The sequence below is a fragment of the Propithecus coquereli genome, unplaced genomic scaffold, assembly GCF_000956105.1.
Source record: "Propithecus coquereli isolate 6110/MARCELLA unplaced genomic scaffold, Pcoq_1.0 Scaffold689, whole genome shotgun sequence".
Taxonomy (NCBI): domain Eukaryota; kingdom Metazoa; phylum Chordata; class Mammalia; order Primates; family Indriidae; genus Propithecus; species Propithecus coquereli.
In genome coordinates, this window is record NW_012152940.1 from 373667 (window position 1) to 389462 (window position 15796).

Genomic DNA, 15796 nt, shown 5'->3' on the forward strand with positions numbered 1-15796 from the left:
GCAGCCCAAGGAGAAGTGGGGAGCCATATGATTTTATATCCCCATCAAGTTCTTAACAGAAAGCAAATCAGATAAAAGATTGCGGGGACACTAAGGCAGTGGAGACACCAGCGAAAATATCATATTGTGAAGAGCACACGGGACACAAGCCTTCACTGTGCCCTTGCCGTTAGTGGAGGGCCCGGTAGCTCCTCCCTGACCACCTGTGGGGCTCGCCCTGGTCAGCAGCCCTGGGCAGAAGCAGGCGGAGGCAGCTGCAGCGGGGGAGGAAGCAGGGAGGGCCCCCTGCTTGCGGTTAATACTGCCGGAGTCTCGCATCTTGCGTCCAAGTAGATTTCATGCAGACTGCACAGCTGTCCCCGAGCCAGCACGCCTGGGGTACGAGGCCTGCAGTAACCAGCAGCCCTGAGCGTGCAGCCCCGCCCTGCGTAGCGCCGTGTGACCAAGCGTGGGGGACAAAACTTAAATTCCAACAGGAAAAATAATGTTTAAACCGCAGGTGTGGCGATTGATGGAAATAATCACGAAGCCAAAGAAAGACAAATCCAGCTTGTCAAGAAGAGGGGAAAAGTCAAGGCTCTGGATGAAGAACTTTACAGTAAGTGGAAAACACTCCGAGTTCGGGCAATAAATGCAGCGAGGGCCCCCGTAACAGAAAGACTTTGTTCCAACAGCATTTGAGACTAAAAATGTTGATGTATCCAAGCTTGGATAAACAGAAGGGGGGTTAAGCCCACGTTGTAAAACTGTGTTCCACAGAGTGTGGGATGGTTTATTTTAGGCAGTGGCACGTGGAGAAGTTTAAAAAATTTTAATAGTTATGTACAGTATTTTAATTATTCTGGCAAATTTATTTTAATTATTCAGATACTGTTTTTCTATTTTAGTATGATTTTCTTTTTACAGTAAGTTTATTTCAGTAAAGACGTGAGCTGCGTTACTGGTAAGCACGGTGGTGGGGGATCCGGCCGGAGTACCCGGGGCGGGGCCTGGCTGGGATGTGCCGTTGGCATGGCTGGTGTGTCGTGGCGTGAGAACACCACCTTCCCTTAACAGTCCTGTGTCTGGTTTTTAAAGTGTGGCAAACTGATTTTTCTTTCATTTAGAACAAAACAGCATGGACTTAAAGGTGGAGTTTGAAACGCACTTTGGCATGGCCCACACTCGCTGGGCCACCCACGGGATCCCCAATGCTGTCAACAGCCACCCCCAGCGCTCAGACAAAGGCAACGGTACGTGGTGTGGCCTTGCTCCTGTCCCCGAAGGTTCTGCCCACCCTGAGCCACGTTGCAGAGCTAGTCCCGGCCAGAGCAGGTTCCATGCCCACTTCTAGCCGCCTTCTCACACAAACGACCTTGCTCCCAAAGCCCTGCTGTTGGCCCTACGCCTCTGCGAAGAGGCACACTCAGCTGGCCCCTGGGCGGTGCTGGCCTGCTGGCCACCCACAGGAAAATGACGGTGCTTATCAGGACTGCTGGCTCCTTGGAACCCAGCCCATGAGTGGGATGTGGCAGTGGGAGGGACTGACGGGCCGGACACTGTTCCTCCCTAAGAGACTGAAGTGTCCCAGAAGGCTGTGCCTTAAGGGGAGGACGGGGACCGTCCTCATCCAGCTAAACCCGCTGTCCCCGCACAGTGGTCCAGAGCGAGGCGGGGGCCGTGCTGAGCTTGGTTGGTGTCTGAGGCACCTGCTCCACCTCTGGGCTCCTGCAGGAGACCTCAGCGGCCAAGAGCTTAGGGTTTGGAGAAGCAGGAGCTGCAGCCAGGAGCCCAAAGGGTCTTCCCAGCAGGAGAGCCCTCGACTCAGCTCACTTCGTGTTTTTAAAAATCAAGAATTATCGTGCATAAAAGTCCAGACTATCTGGCTCCCTTGAAAAGCTGGGGAATCCGGAAACACTGAGTTTATGGAGGCTCAGAACGCCACCGACGGGCAGAGGGCCAAGGTCACTGTGACTGCTCACGGCCGTCTTTGGTGGGTTCCCCTAGCCACCCCCAAGACCAGCCCCAGCTCACAGGTCCACATCACTTAGCTGGGCCGCCAGGACAGTTCTCCATGGCGTGGTTCTCTTAAATAGCACCCCTGCCCGCTCCCGTGCCAGAAAGACTGGTAGGCTGGAGCTCCGGCTGGCAGCTCTCAGGGGCTCGCCGGTCAGCCTCCAGGGTGTCAGGGCCTCCTGCGTTAGGACATGGTGGGCGTGGAGATGGGAGAGGATTTACTCCCTCACTCCTCCCAGGCCTCCAGGGCGTGCCAGAGTCTAAGACATGATCTGGGCCTTCAGTAGGTCCCCACTCTGGGTGAGGCGTGGTCGGGGCAGAAGCTCCTGATGAGTTGGACCTGGGCATAGCAGGGTGGCCATCCAGAAAGAGCGTGGCTTCTGGAGTCAGCCAGACCCCAACTCCAGACGTCCCCTGGCATAGTGCACGTCTTTTCCAAGCGCTGTATCACGGTAAGGATCAAATACATCAGAGCAGTTGTTAGCAGCCTGTTAGCAGGCACCTGGCCACACACGTGACAAGCCTCACTGCAGTATATCCTCACGGAATTTGGGCCAAGGAGAGAGCAGCACCTCCCTGGGGTCCTTTACCCACTGTGGATCAGTGGTGACCCCAGGTAGTGCCAGGCAGGAAGGACAGCCACCCTCAGCCCTAACAGAAAGTGCAGCTTCTCTCCCAAGCACTCTGCGGGGATTTACCAGCCCACCCCGCCCAACTTGGAAGGGCAGGCATCGTCCAGAGACTGGAAGGAGAGCCCCGTCTACCCCACTCAGAAGCGCAGCTGGAGGTAGCACAGAGGCCAGGGGCACTCATGTGTCCATGTGGTCAGAGTCTTTGGGCAGTGAGGCTTCAGTTCGTGACTGTTCCTTGGGTCTGGTCCATGCCCTGAACCATAGGGCATCATGCCGTGACTGGGACAAGCACCCTACACCCCGGAGGAGGACAGCAGACCCCACGGTGCGGAGGACCTAGACTGTACATCTGGCCAAACGCCAAGGCGGATGCAGAAGCTGGTCCCCAGGGCAGCAGTGTCGGCTGAGAAAACACTGCCCCAGGGCTGCGCACCCTGAGATGTTGCCACTTCAGCCACAGCCTCCCAGCCGCCCGAGCGATAAGGCGAAGCTCACCGGAAAATCCACCACTCCAGGGCAGACGATGATTCTGTGTCCCCAAAGCAGGGTGGCTCCAAGGAGACCCACCCAAGCCCGAACTTGGACACTTCTGCCCTGACTCAGGATGAGTAATTGAAGAGAAAATAGCATGGGCAGTAAGCAAAGATTCATAAACTTTCTTAACAGCTAGCAGTGATAGCTGAGGAGCACACTTTTTTTTTTTTTTTTTGAGACAGAGTCTCACTGTGTTGCCCGGGCTAGAGTGCCGTGGCGTCAGCCTAGCTCACAGCAACCTCAAACTCCTGGACTCAAGCAATCCTTCTGCCTCAGCCTCCCGAGTAGCTGGGACTACAGGCATGTGCCACCATGCCCGGCTAATTTTTTCTATATGTTTTTAGTTGTCCGATTAATTTCTTTCTATTTTCGGTAGAGATGGGGTCTCGCTCTTGCTCAGGCTGGTCTCGAACTCCTGAGCTCAAACAATCCGCCCGCATCGGCCTCCCAGAGAGCCAGGATTACAGGCGTGAGCCACCGCGCCCGGCCTGAGGAGCACGCTTTTAAGGAAGTCTCCCGTGCAGTAGCCACAGTGCACAAGGAAATTGCACGGAGAGGCTCTTGCAAAGAAAACATGGATTGTAGGAAAGAAATTAATGAGAAGTTAAAATAGCAGAATAAGATGAAAGAAAATGCGAGAGTTAAGAAAATAATGTAAAGAAATAATGTCACAGTAGATATGAAAAGGTTGGAGAAGAGGATGGCCTGGAGCCAGGTGAGAGACAGCAACACACGGACAGCAGGGTCCCCAAGAGGCCACCAGGACAGAAGCCGAAACGCCACAGCGGAGCTCAGCTGTGGCCAGTGCACCCGCCGAACCTGGGCTTTTCTTATTCAAGCCCTCCCATTTTTGTGTGACGTCCCACAATTAAACGACAGGTTTTTTAAGGTAGAGAGGAACTTACGGTGAAAGTAAAGAAAAAGGTTTTAAAAGACGTAGTGGGAGGAATCTTTCCTGAACTGAAGAAAAATTGGAATCGGAGATCCAAAGGATCACTCCACAGCGTCAGCACTTGTGAAGAGCATCCCACATCTGAACACATCCTGGCGGAATTATTGAACGTTAAGGGCAGTAAGGAATCTTTCCCGCATCCAGGACAAGAGGGAAAGGGGGCTTTTGCCCAGAAAACCTTTCACGCTGGCCTAGACCTTTCCCTAGGTGCTCGCTCATCAGCTACTTATTGAGAAAACGCAGTGGCACTGAGGCAAGCACAGCACTCGCCCCCCAGCGTCCGCGGGGTCCCCTGCAGGGCGGGGGGCAGCGCTGGGGAGGCCGCTGCAGCAGGGAGACCCGGACACAGAAGCGAGGCTGAGCCCGGGGATGCCGGCAGCGCGAGGATTTTCCTGCCAAGAAAGCCGGGACTGTGAAGTGTAAAGTGTAGGTCAAACGAAGCACTTCAGCGGACTGTTAGCGTGTGACCTCTCTGAGCCTGACGTCTGTTGGGAGTGCCTGGGGTAATCCTGGTTAATGAAGGGCCAGTTGTCCGCCGTGCGACGTAGGCACCAAAGCCTGTCCGGAGCATTGCGGACCCCGAGCACAGAGCTCTCCGGCATGGGCGGGCGGTGACTGCCTGTCACTGAGAGAAACGTGTATTCCTCGGGTTTAGATCGTAGTCGTCGTAGACATCAGTGCTGGTCACTGTGACCGAATCTGCCGGGCAGGGTCTCTGTCGGAGTGGAGGCTGCGGAGCTTGCACGCCGTCGCGGCATTTCCCTTCTCCTCTGACCCGCGCTTCACCTCTTCACGGCGCTTCTCTCTTGACTTTTCTTTCAGAATTTGTTGTCATCCATAATGGGATCATCACAAATTACAAGGATCTGAGGAAGTTTCTGGTAAGATTCTTTCCCAGGTGACATCTGGGCCGAGCGGCATGGTCTCCTTGGAAACCTTCCGGCCGGCTCGTTTCCCTGCAGAAGCAAACACGGGAACTGAGCGAGACCCATCTTGGCCACCATGCGTTGAACATAACCTCAGCCCCGGCCTCCCCGGGTCTCGTCTGAGGAGATGCCAGAGCATTAGCATTTCCCTCACGCCACTGCCGATTCTCAGAATCAAAATCACACGCACTTGATGTATTAAGGCGTCTGCGCGATAGAACACGTTGAGTCACACAATCCGTGGAACGAGGGTGGGAGTCAGGGTGGTGAGTGTCTGCAGTTTGGGAAGCTCGTGCGGTGTTGGTCAGATGTGGGCGGATTTGACTCACGTACTTTATCGTTTCGACTGCTGTTGTTTTGCAATGTCCGGATTAGTGGCAAGGACAAGCTTCTGAGGAGGGATGATCTCAGGGAATCCAGGAGTGAGTCAGTGGTGTTTGTCTGTGTGACTCTGGCAAACGTTCTCCATCCCTTCCCAGTTTTCCTTGTTCTTGGCTTAAGTTGCTCCAAGAGCAGGTCATCGGGGAGGAGAGGGAGTCGGCTGGGCAGGCATTGCTCAATGACCACTATCTGACGCTGTGTCCAACCGCACATTCCAGGAAAGCAAAGGCTACGAGTTTGAGTCAGAAACAGATACAGAGACCATCGCCAAGCTGATTAAATACGTGTTCGACAATAGAGAAACCGAGGACATTACATTTTCAACGCTGGTCGAGAGAGTCATTCAGCAGTTGGTGAGTTATAAATCCCATCTGTCTAAATCATGCCTTCGTTTTTTATAAGCCCTTACTAGGCAAATTTGCACAAAGTCCTGGGGATAAAAGATGGTTCATCCCCATCGTCTGGCCTAAAGATGTTGTATCTTGGTGGAATTGGGAGATGTTCTGTGATTTGGGTAGTAAACATCAAATAGAAAGTGCCTTGCTTTGTTTTAACGTCCTGAAATTGTGACTGGCCTTGCGGCCTGTGACCTCTTTTTTTTTTTTTTTTGAGACAGAGTCTCACTGTGTTGCCCAGGCTAGAGTGCCGTGGTGTCATCCTAGCTCACAGCAACCTCAAACTCCTGGGCTCAAGCGATCCTTCTGCCTCAGCCTCCCGAGTAGCTGGGACTACAGGCACGCGCCACCATGCCTGGCTAATTTTTGCTATGTATTTTTAGTTGTCCAATTAATTTCTTTCTATTTTTAGTAGAGACGGGGTCTCGCTCTTGCTCAGGCTGGTCTCGAACTCCTGAGCTCAAGAAATCCACCTGCCTCGGCCTCCCAGAGTGCTAGGATTACAGGCGTGAGCCACCGCGCCTGGCCCTTGCGGTCTGTGACTTCTCACCATGCACCTGTGAGCTTGGTGAGGGCGCAGGAGAGGGCTGTGCTTCTGAGGGAGATTGTGTTGCTGAAGGGAATGACCAGGAGGGAGAGAGAGATTCGTGACATCCCAGAGGGCAGGGCCCGAGGAGCCGAAGGGATGAGAAGGGGAGCTCACGCTGGGGGATTTTCCAAGGGGAGCCCGTCCTCGGCGGAGGAGATGGAGCCCCACAGGTCCACCTGGGATGGGGCAGGAGGAGGGAAGCGCCCGAGACCTCTCAGTGCCGACCAGCAGCTGCTCCATGGCGACGGCAGCGTGGAGACAGTGTTGGGGCTGAGAGTTGGGACATCCCGGGTCACTGGCTGCTGCAGGCACCATGCTGCGGTTTACGATGGATCATACCTGGGCGAAGGTTTTCAGAGTCTTATTTGAAAAGTAAGTCTACTGTCAAAACTCTTTGCTCTGTGACTCCCATTTTTGGGAGTCCACAATTCAGAGGACACGTGTATAAATAGCAGGAAGATCCTGTCCCCTGCTTTGCGTGCTGGTGCAGGGAGCCGTGCACAGGAAGCCTGTTTGGTATTGCAGTGCGGTATTTCCTGCTTTTCCATTTTTATTTTGAAACTTTAGAAATACCTCTCCCCCATAAGGGCACTTTTAAACTTAGGACTTTTCCTAAATTAGCAAAGCCTCAGGATCTGCCTGAAGCCCCTTGGTTTTGGGCAGTTGGAAGGGCCGTTGGGACCTGGAGACGCCAACCCGGCCCCTTTGGCCGTGCCGCAGAGCGGGCGAGCTGGACCTAACGCACAGGCCACCCAGGGCCTGGGCTGCCAGGGCTGCAGCACTTAGGAGAGTTCACAGGGAAACCTGGATTTATAGCCAGTTGTACGTCACTGAGGTCTACTAGGGTCGTGATAAATAAGTACGGACGGCCAGGATGTAGGGGAGAATTTTGCACCAAGAGTGTAAGTAGAAAAAGCTCTTTGGGTCTTGCGTTAGGAGAGCTGGACTCTAGTTCTGGCTTTGCACAGCCAGCAGGCCGAGGCACAGCGCACAAGTAACCGTATCCACAGAAATAACAATAACAACAGTAGCAGCTTGGGCTTCTCTTGGGTCCTCCGCGTGCCAGGCCTCGTGCAGTGCTGTAGCTCATCATCATCACAGAAGCCATCCCAGGCAGGACTATCCTCATGTCCATTCACAGACGAGGACGACGAGGCACAAAGGTGGCTAAAAGCGTCGCCCCGTGAAGCACAGAGCGGGGACTGAACCCAGGCTGTGCTGTGTGTGGGGCTGAGCGCAGCCCACAGGTGTGAGGCCGGGAGCAGGGCCCCGGCTGGCCCGCACTTCCTGTGCTTGAGTGCGCCTGTCCAGCCCGCCCGTCCTGGAGGTGGGTGTCCCTCAGGGGCTCCCTGTGGGACTGGAGAGGTGTGGTTTACGTTGCTCTCCAGGAAATCACATGTTCTGGTCTCTGGTACATCAGCGTTTGTGTGTCCCTTTCCCTCCTGCCATCCCCTGCTCGAGCTGCTCCTGCGTGCAGCTCCCTAGGACCCCAGGACTTCCCACAGTGAAGAGGGGCCCAGGGAGACCCTCTGGGGCTCCTTAGGACCCCAGGACTTCCCACGGTGAAGGGGGGCCCAGGGAGACCCGCTGGGGCAGCGGCCAGGCCGCAGAGGCTCGGCTAGCTGGAGCGAGTTGGTCCTCACTGTTCACCCATGTGTTTTCAGGAAGGTGCATTCGCGTTGGTTTTCAAGAGCATCCGCTACCCAGGAGAAGCCGTTGCCACAAGGTAAGGCAGAATGCATTGATATTTCCAATAAGAAAGAAATCAATAAAATAAAATCGCTTCGCTGCGGCACAGGGGAGGACCGGGGCCTCCAGCACACCGGAAGGTGCCTGCTGCGTCTGAAGGACGGCCGTGGCGTCGCCCCGGGACTGCGCCCTGTGCCTGTGGCCGGTGGTGCTAGAGCTTCTGATATTTTAAAAAGAGAAACCAGAAAGTTGGATTTTTATTTGGAATGTCCAGATTTTTAGAAGTTGACAACAAATTAAAATAAAAACAAAACTGTATTGGGGCCGGGCGCGGTGGCTCACACCTGTAATCCTAGCACTCTGGGAGGCCGAGGCGGGCGGATTGTTTGAGCTCAGGAGTTCGAGACCAGCCTGAGCAAGAGCGAGACCCCGTCTCTACCAAAAATAGAAAGAAATTAATTGGACAGCTGAAAATATATAGAAAAAAAAAATTAGCCAGGCATGGTGGCGCATGCCTGTAGTCCCAGCTACTCGGGAGGCTGAGGCAGAAGGATCGCTTGAGCCCGGGAGTTTGAGGTTGCTGTGAGCTAGGCTGACGCCACGGCACTCTAGCCAGGGCAACAGAGTGAGACTCTGTCTCAAAAAAAAAAAAACAAACTGTATTGGGCAAATCCAGGTTTTGTGGGGCTCGAAGCCAGTACAATTTGGGAGACCCCCTCTTAAGAAGAAGCATGCAGAATGAGCACATCACTAGGAAACAGAGGGAACACTGATTTGGATCCAGTACCAAAGAGGCCTCGGAGGCCCAGAGCTCAAACTTCACAAGCTTCACAGCAGGGGGTCCCAGGAATCCGCCCAGAGAGTCTGGTTCAGCCCACGTGTGGCCCCCAGAGCTGTGTGGATTTACGGAAGTGGATTGAGTGCCATCTTTTATTTTATATTCAGATGGATTGAGTATCCATCCGTCCGTGCAGCTAACATTTGTTGAGCACTTACTGTGTGCCAGGCCCTAGGGACCTGGTGACATGGGACCTGGTCCCTGCCCTTCAGGGCCGGACAGTCGTGCAGGAGGGCAGAGAAGGGCAGAGGGGGGTGATGCTCTGTGATGGGGCCCAGTGCACCGGGGGCCTGAGGGGGCAGCTGTCGGCCTGGAGGAGGCAGGTAGCGGGCTCTAGGGACCAGCATGAGCAAAGGCAAGGGGCCCAGGGCAGGTGCTGCCTCCAGGGTCCCTGCTGGCCGGGGTGACGGCGGGGTGGAGGGGCACCGTGGGGCTTGAGGCTCTTCCAGGCTTAGTGTGTGCTTGACTGCCACCGGTTGTGTGTCAGGCGCAGGGGACAGCGGTGAGCAAGGTGGTGGGGACGCTGCCCCAGGAGCCCGGAAGGCTGGTGAGAGTGGAGAGGTGGGCAAGGCCTGGCTCTAAAGGGGCTTGATGCCCTGCGGGCGGCCGGCTCCATTCTGAAGCTCCCGGGAGCCACGGAGGGTGTGCCCGTGGCCCTGGGAGACTGGGCCGGAGAAGCGAGGCTGTCCCTCGCAGACGGTCCTGGCAGGAGATGACAGGCATTTATCATGATTTTATCTTTTTCCAGAACTGGAACTGATTTACCGTTTGGAATTTAATTCCCTCAAATCATAGAAGTATAAAATCCCAGTTGGTTCCCATCAAATTTAGAAGCCCCTCTTAAAATCTGGTATTATCATGATGTTATTGTTTAAAATGAACTCGGAAGAGGGCAGCATGAAGAAGCAATAAAGCTTTATTTTTCTAAGTTGCCTATAACCGATGGCTCTGCAACCTCCAGGACAACCTTTGGGATGTCTTGAGAGACTTTTATGTCTCATTCTAGAGAAACCACAGAGCTCAACCTACAACAGTACAATTTGGGGGCCATTTGCCAAGAAAATTAGATAAGCACATGCTTTCTCACTGTCGTTATTTTTTTTTTTTGAGACAGAGTCTGACTGTGTTTCCCAGGCTAGAGTGCCGTGGCGTCAGCCTAGCTCACAGCAACCTCAAACTTGGGCTCAAGCGATCCTCCTGCCTCAGCCTCCCGAGTAGCTGGGACTACAGGCATGCGCCACCATGCCGGGCTAATTTTTTCTATTTTTGGTAGAGACGGGGTCCCGCTCTTGCTCAGGCTGGTCTCAAACTCCTGAACTCAAACGATCCGCCCACCTCGGCCTCCCAGAGGGCTAGGATTACGGGTGTGAGCCACTGCGCCCAGCCTCACTCTCATTATTTTAAAGACTATTTAAGCTAGTTCCCTGATGGGCCCAGAACCGTCTCAGATTTGCTTAAGACGTAATAAAAGATTGGCCAAAATGTCCAAGGTGCTCATGGACCTTCTTGAGAGCCACAGACTTTGTCCCCCACTTGGAGAAGTCACACACGGGCCAGCACCACTGGAAAACAAGGTCTGTTGTTGCTGAAGAAGTACTGGGCACTGTGTTGAGGCGGGTTAACCACCATCAGTCACAGGCGGGCAGGATTCGGGCTGACTGACAAGTAGGTCGTTAGTTCCTTGATCTAAGTTAACAAGAAACCGGTTGAGGTAAAACGTTACCTCATGGTGTTCTCATGAATGTGTTTGAAGCAGCTCGCAGATTGCCTGATTGCCGCATGCTGGGTGTTTTCTTCTTCTCAGTGAGTTAGTGTGTGGGAGGGGGAGGCACCCTTTAGCAACTACCGGAATTTTACCTGCTCGGGTTCAGACTAGAATTGGAGGTTTAGAGTGAGCTACGAGAATGAGCAGCTTATTTCTGTGCAACGCCCATTGTAATCAGATTTGCATGCTGTGATTTGTAAGAATGAGCAAAGAGTTAGATTTTGGAGGCGAGATGCCGTTACAGTCATGGAGTGATCCCTGCAGCACCTTCAGCGCTAGAGGCTGAGACCCTCGAAACGATACCGTGGGCGCTTTCCCGGGGCTTCCCTGGTGAGGCGCAGGGGAGCCTGCTCGCGGCCAAGTCAGAGGCACTGGGAGGGAGGACCTGAGTCAGGGCCCTCCCCTGGCCGGCGGCAGGAATTCCCCAAGAGTCTGCCCTGCGAAAGTCACCGTCCCCTTCATGACGAGCGAAGTTCGCCTTGTACGGTCGAAGATTCTCAACTTCATCCGTGAGGTGTCGCTCAGGCAGAGTCAAAACCACCCTGGAAGTTGCCCCAGGTGGCCCCCAAAGTGGAGTGTACACAGAGGCCAGTTAGCTTTTTGCCCACTAAGGCAGGAGAGCAGTGGGACCGGGCGAAAGGAGGGGACGCAAAGGGAGTCTTCGGGAGATCGGGGCGTGGGGCCCTCCTGCTTTAGGGGTGTGCAGCTAAGGGAGGCCGGGGAGCCCCGTGTGCCCCTGCGTGCCGGCGCTCAGCCTTGGCGATCGAACTGTGTGGGTTAGTCCCGTGTGGGGGTTCACCGTGCTGGCGGAGTCCCCGGTCCTAGGGGACGGGAGGAACCACCAGGCTCATTTGGCAGGTGGGGGATTCCCGTGCCGGCCGCTGGGTCCTTGCTCTGGACCCCGAGAGCACCTCCTGTGGCCGAGACCTAAACACGATCGTCGGCCCCCAGGAAAGGGCTAGATTTGGGATCCCGCCTCAGATGGGGTGTGGAAGGCGGTGAGTAACTTGGTGCCTTCTTCTCGCTCCAGGAGAGGCAGCCCCCTGCTCATCGGAGTGCGGAGCAAATACAAGCTCTCCACGGAGCAGGTCCCCATCCTGTACAGGACGCGTAAGTCTCTCGGGAGGGAGCTGGACAGCGCAGCTGCTGCCCACGTCTCGGACTCGGCGGCTGCTCGGGTGCGGCCAGCTCCCCTCCGAGGCAAGGAGGCCCCAGCTGGCACGCGGCTCCAGGTCCAAAAGGTTTTCACGCAGCTGGCGCTTGGCTCCATGTTTTTAAAAAGCTTTTTATGGTGGATATTTTCAAACACACAAAAGCAGAGAGAACGGCTTGCAGTTCTGTTGTGGAATGGCCGCCGTGCCTCGATCTGAGCGCTTCCTCGGTCTGTTTTGTTCGCATTGCTCGCACGCTGTAGCCGTGGGGATGCTCCTGCAGTGGTCCGTGCTATTTGAGGATCTTGACACGGTTCCGCTGACGCAGCCGAAGCTAAAAATCGCACGTTTCTCCCACACACATTCAGAGGGGAAATTGGTTCCTTGCTGCGTGCTATGCAAACAAAATAGTCTAATGAGATTTGCAAAGCGTTCCTTCATTTGCTAGGCACTATTGAGAACGTCAAGAACATCTGCAAGACCAGGATGAAGAGGCTGGACAGCTCTACCTGCCTGCACGCAGTGGGCGACAAGGCAGTGGAATTCTTCTTTGCTTCCGACGCGAGGTAACTAACCTGCCCTTTCCTGCCTGGGACTGCATAACCAAAGGGTGCCCGTCTAAACGGCACCCTCCTGCCTTATCCCCCTCCTGAGCTGCTTCCTCGTCGCTCAGCAAGGTGCAGGGCCGAAGCAGGTTCCAGCCCCCACGGCCCTTGTCCCGGAGTCCTTGCCCGTGAGTACCTGCAGGGCCGTGGTCCGCAGCCCTGGAGGCCGAAGGCCAGAGCCACTGACGGGCACAGTGTTTTGCGCCTGCACAAAATAATTGAATTATTTGCCAACATTTTAAAATCGGAGGATTCTACATAAAAATCTGTATTTCTAGCTTCTCTGGAAAACTGCTGTACTCGCTCAGGCCTCACGTGTCTGGGTCTGCTCAGAGGCTGCTCCCTTCACATGGGGCCCGTGTCTCCGGACCTCAGTTCTTCCCACAGCCCCCGCTTGTGCCAGGGCTCTGTCCGTTTGTAAGAGACAGAGCCAAGATTTAGGGGGTTTGTTCAATTGATTCTAAAATCCATGTTCTCATCAATCCACAAAGTAATCATTTTGAAATTTGAGAAATTCTGCTTCCTGCCCATCTTATTACAAAAATTTTACACTCAGAGAGAGAAAGAGAGAGGGGGGAAGCGCGCTCCCTGCCTTGAAGAAGAAAACCACGCAGACACAGCCGCTGCCTCTTCCCTCCAGACCTTCCTCTCTTTCCGTTCTGCAGAGTTCTCAGTTCTCGCCTCCCACCCGGCCTCCAGCAGGGCCTTGCCGGGCAGCAGGAGGACACCGGGCCAGGTCTCCCGGGAAACGGGAAGGGATGGCAGGAACGCAGGGCCTGTCTGAGGCCACGGCCAGCATCGCGCTTGGCACCGACAGGGAAGGGCGGCATTTCCCCAGCTGTGTTCCTTGCGGAACCATTTCAGTGAGAAGTTAAGATTATTTCAATGATTCTGAGACACAGCATTTTGTAGATTTTGGCATCTTGCCATTATAAGTTGCTGAAGTTTTTACTTCTTCGAAGTATATCAAATAATTGTGATCTTACAACCAATAGTACCTATTTTCAGTGAAATATGATAAGTATTTCCTTTTTGAAAAAGAGTGAATGCCTGAAAGGAGATGAAATAATTACTTGTATTGCAGCAGAAAGGCCGTTAGACCTACTAATAGCAGGTGGGAACGAAGGTGTGGAAACCCCACACTCCAGCCCCAGCCCTGCGCTGCTAGCTGAACAGGCCCGGACCACGTCTGCCTGGTTCCCTGCTGTCTCTCCTCACGTGACCAGGCCCCAGAGGCTCTTGGCAAACATTTGGTAAACAAAAAAAGCAATACCACTCACCACAGCTGGAAAAAAAAATGTTTAATTAGATTCCTTAGAATAAATTTCAATAAAAATGGTCTGGAATCTGTTTGGAGAAAACTACAGAAGTTTACCATGAAAAACAAAGAGATTTGAATGGAGGAGGAGATTCCACATTCCTCAGTAAGAAGCTTAATATTACTATTTTTCTTTTTTTCCTTTCTTTCATAGAGACAGGGTCTCACAGTGTTGCCCAGGCTGGCCTCGAACTCCTGGGCTCAAGGGATCCTCCTATCTCAGCTTCCCAAGTGGATATTTTCAAAAATTAATGGACTTAAAATTTTAAATTAATGTAATAATTAAAAATTAATTTTTAAAAAATGTTGATTCTCCCCTAAGTTAATCAGTGAATTCAATACTGTAATTAAAATCCTCAAGATTCTTCTGTTTGTTTAGGTTTTTGGAACTTAAAAAAGTGATTCTGTCATGTACCGTGTATAGACAAGAAAGCCAACGCGTACTGAAAAATAGTGACAAGGTGACCCCCTAGATAGGAAGACACACTGTAGAGCTCTCAGACGGCCGTAGCCGCTGTCCACAAACGGCGGGGCCCTGTGCCGAGGGCCACGCCTGGGCTGCCTTGTTAATAACCGCAGCAAACCTCTGTGGGGGGACAGCTCCCCTCTCCTGTTCACAGAGGAAGAGCCAGAGCCAGGGGTCAGAGGGGTCACCCGTGTTGCCTGGGGGCACAGGACCAGTGAGAGACAGAGTTGCAGTGTCCACCCCAGGTGTAGCTCTTGCACCAGTGACCTTAATGACTAGACTACTATCCATTCTGTAAATTAAAATAAACATGCATATATACATGCACACATAAATGCAAACACACATGCATCGAGCATTTCGGGGAGGGCCACGCTATAATGTAAGCAGTGTTTAGCTCTTGGAGACAGGGTAGGGCCATTTTTATTATAGTTCCTCCCCCTGTGACTCTGAATTTCTCCTTTTTATACAGCAGGTAAGAATTGCTTAAAATTTGTTTTCCAGCGCTTTGGCTTTCCATCCTTCTCTTTCTTCCCTGGGATCTGGCCGGATACACCTCTCGTGGAGCCATCGAGCTTGGCAGTCTCTCTCCTTAACTTTGTACCGGGAGTTTGTTCGTTTGCCTGCAGAGACACTTGTGGGTGTGGCACTTCCTAGAATGAAGTTTTTTTCCAGTGGTCCTTCAAGCCCTACCTGCGTGGTTTCTACCAAATCTATACACCCACCACCTGTGCTGTTAATTACCGAGCTTTCTTTTTCACTTACCAACTTTTCTTGCTTAAACTTATTTCTGAAAGACACTTCGTACTGTGATCTCAAGGGGGAAAATCATTATCCTTTCTATACAGAGAAAGTTATAAAAATAAACAACGATGGCCCATGTTTCATTGGTGGACATACGCTGCAGGTTACTTTCAGGGCCGTGTGTCTGTGTGTGTGATTCTGTCATGTACCGTGCATAGACAAGAAAGCCAACACATGCTGAAAAACAGTGACAGGGTGACGTGGTGTGTGTGTGTGTGTGTGTGTGTGTGTGTGTGTGTGTGTGTGTGTGTAAGAGACTGAGTCTCCTGTCCTGAGTTTCCCACTGTCTGGATTTTGCCGAGTGCACCCCCCGAGGCGTGCCGTGTTCCTCTGTCTACTGTATTTCCTGTAAACTGGACTTTACAAGTGTCTAGAAATTTGATCTCATTCGGATTTGATTGTTTTGGCAAAACTGCGTAGGCGATGGTGTGTCCTTCCACCGGGAGGCACATGGTGTCTCATTTTTCTCTCCTTTTAGGGGTTCTGGTGTTGCCAATCTTATCTGTCCAGTAAAAGCTGCTCTCAGCTTTTCACCTCTTGGTTTCAACAGCCATTGACGGTCCTTGATTAGAGTTATTAATAATTAGGAGTTCATAAATCAATTACTCTAATTCTATCATTTCTTCATTACTAGCTGCATTACTTCTATAGGAGAAACTTGGTTTTGTAAACTGTGGTTCTGAAAGACAGGTTGTTTAAGGCCGGGCGCGGTGGCTCACGCCTGTAATCCTAGCTCTCTGGGAGGCCGAGGCGGGC

At 53.0% G+C, this 15796-nt stretch overlaps 1 protein-coding gene across 1 annotated transcript in view; it reads left to right on the top strand.

The window, feature by feature from the left end:
• The first annotated feature begins 498 nt into the window (after window positions 1-498).
• GFPT2 (glutamine-fructose-6-phosphate transaminase 2) overlaps window positions 499-15796 on the top strand; it is a 28056-nt gene continuing 12758 nt past the window's right edge. The window contains exons 1-7 of the mRNA XM_012660885.1: window positions 499-598; window positions 1107-1232; window positions 4936-4994; window positions 5639-5773; window positions 8069-8130; window positions 11727-11806; window positions 12296-12413. Coding sequence (XP_012516339.1) covers window positions 1118-1232; window positions 4936-4994; window positions 5639-5773; window positions 8069-8130; window positions 11727-11806; window positions 12296-12413 — 569 coding nt within the window. The 5' untranslated portion in view covers window positions 499-598; window positions 1107-1117. The remainder of the gene's footprint in view (window positions 599-1106; window positions 1233-4935; window positions 4995-5638; window positions 5774-8068; window positions 8131-11726; window positions 11807-12295; window positions 12414-15796) is intronic.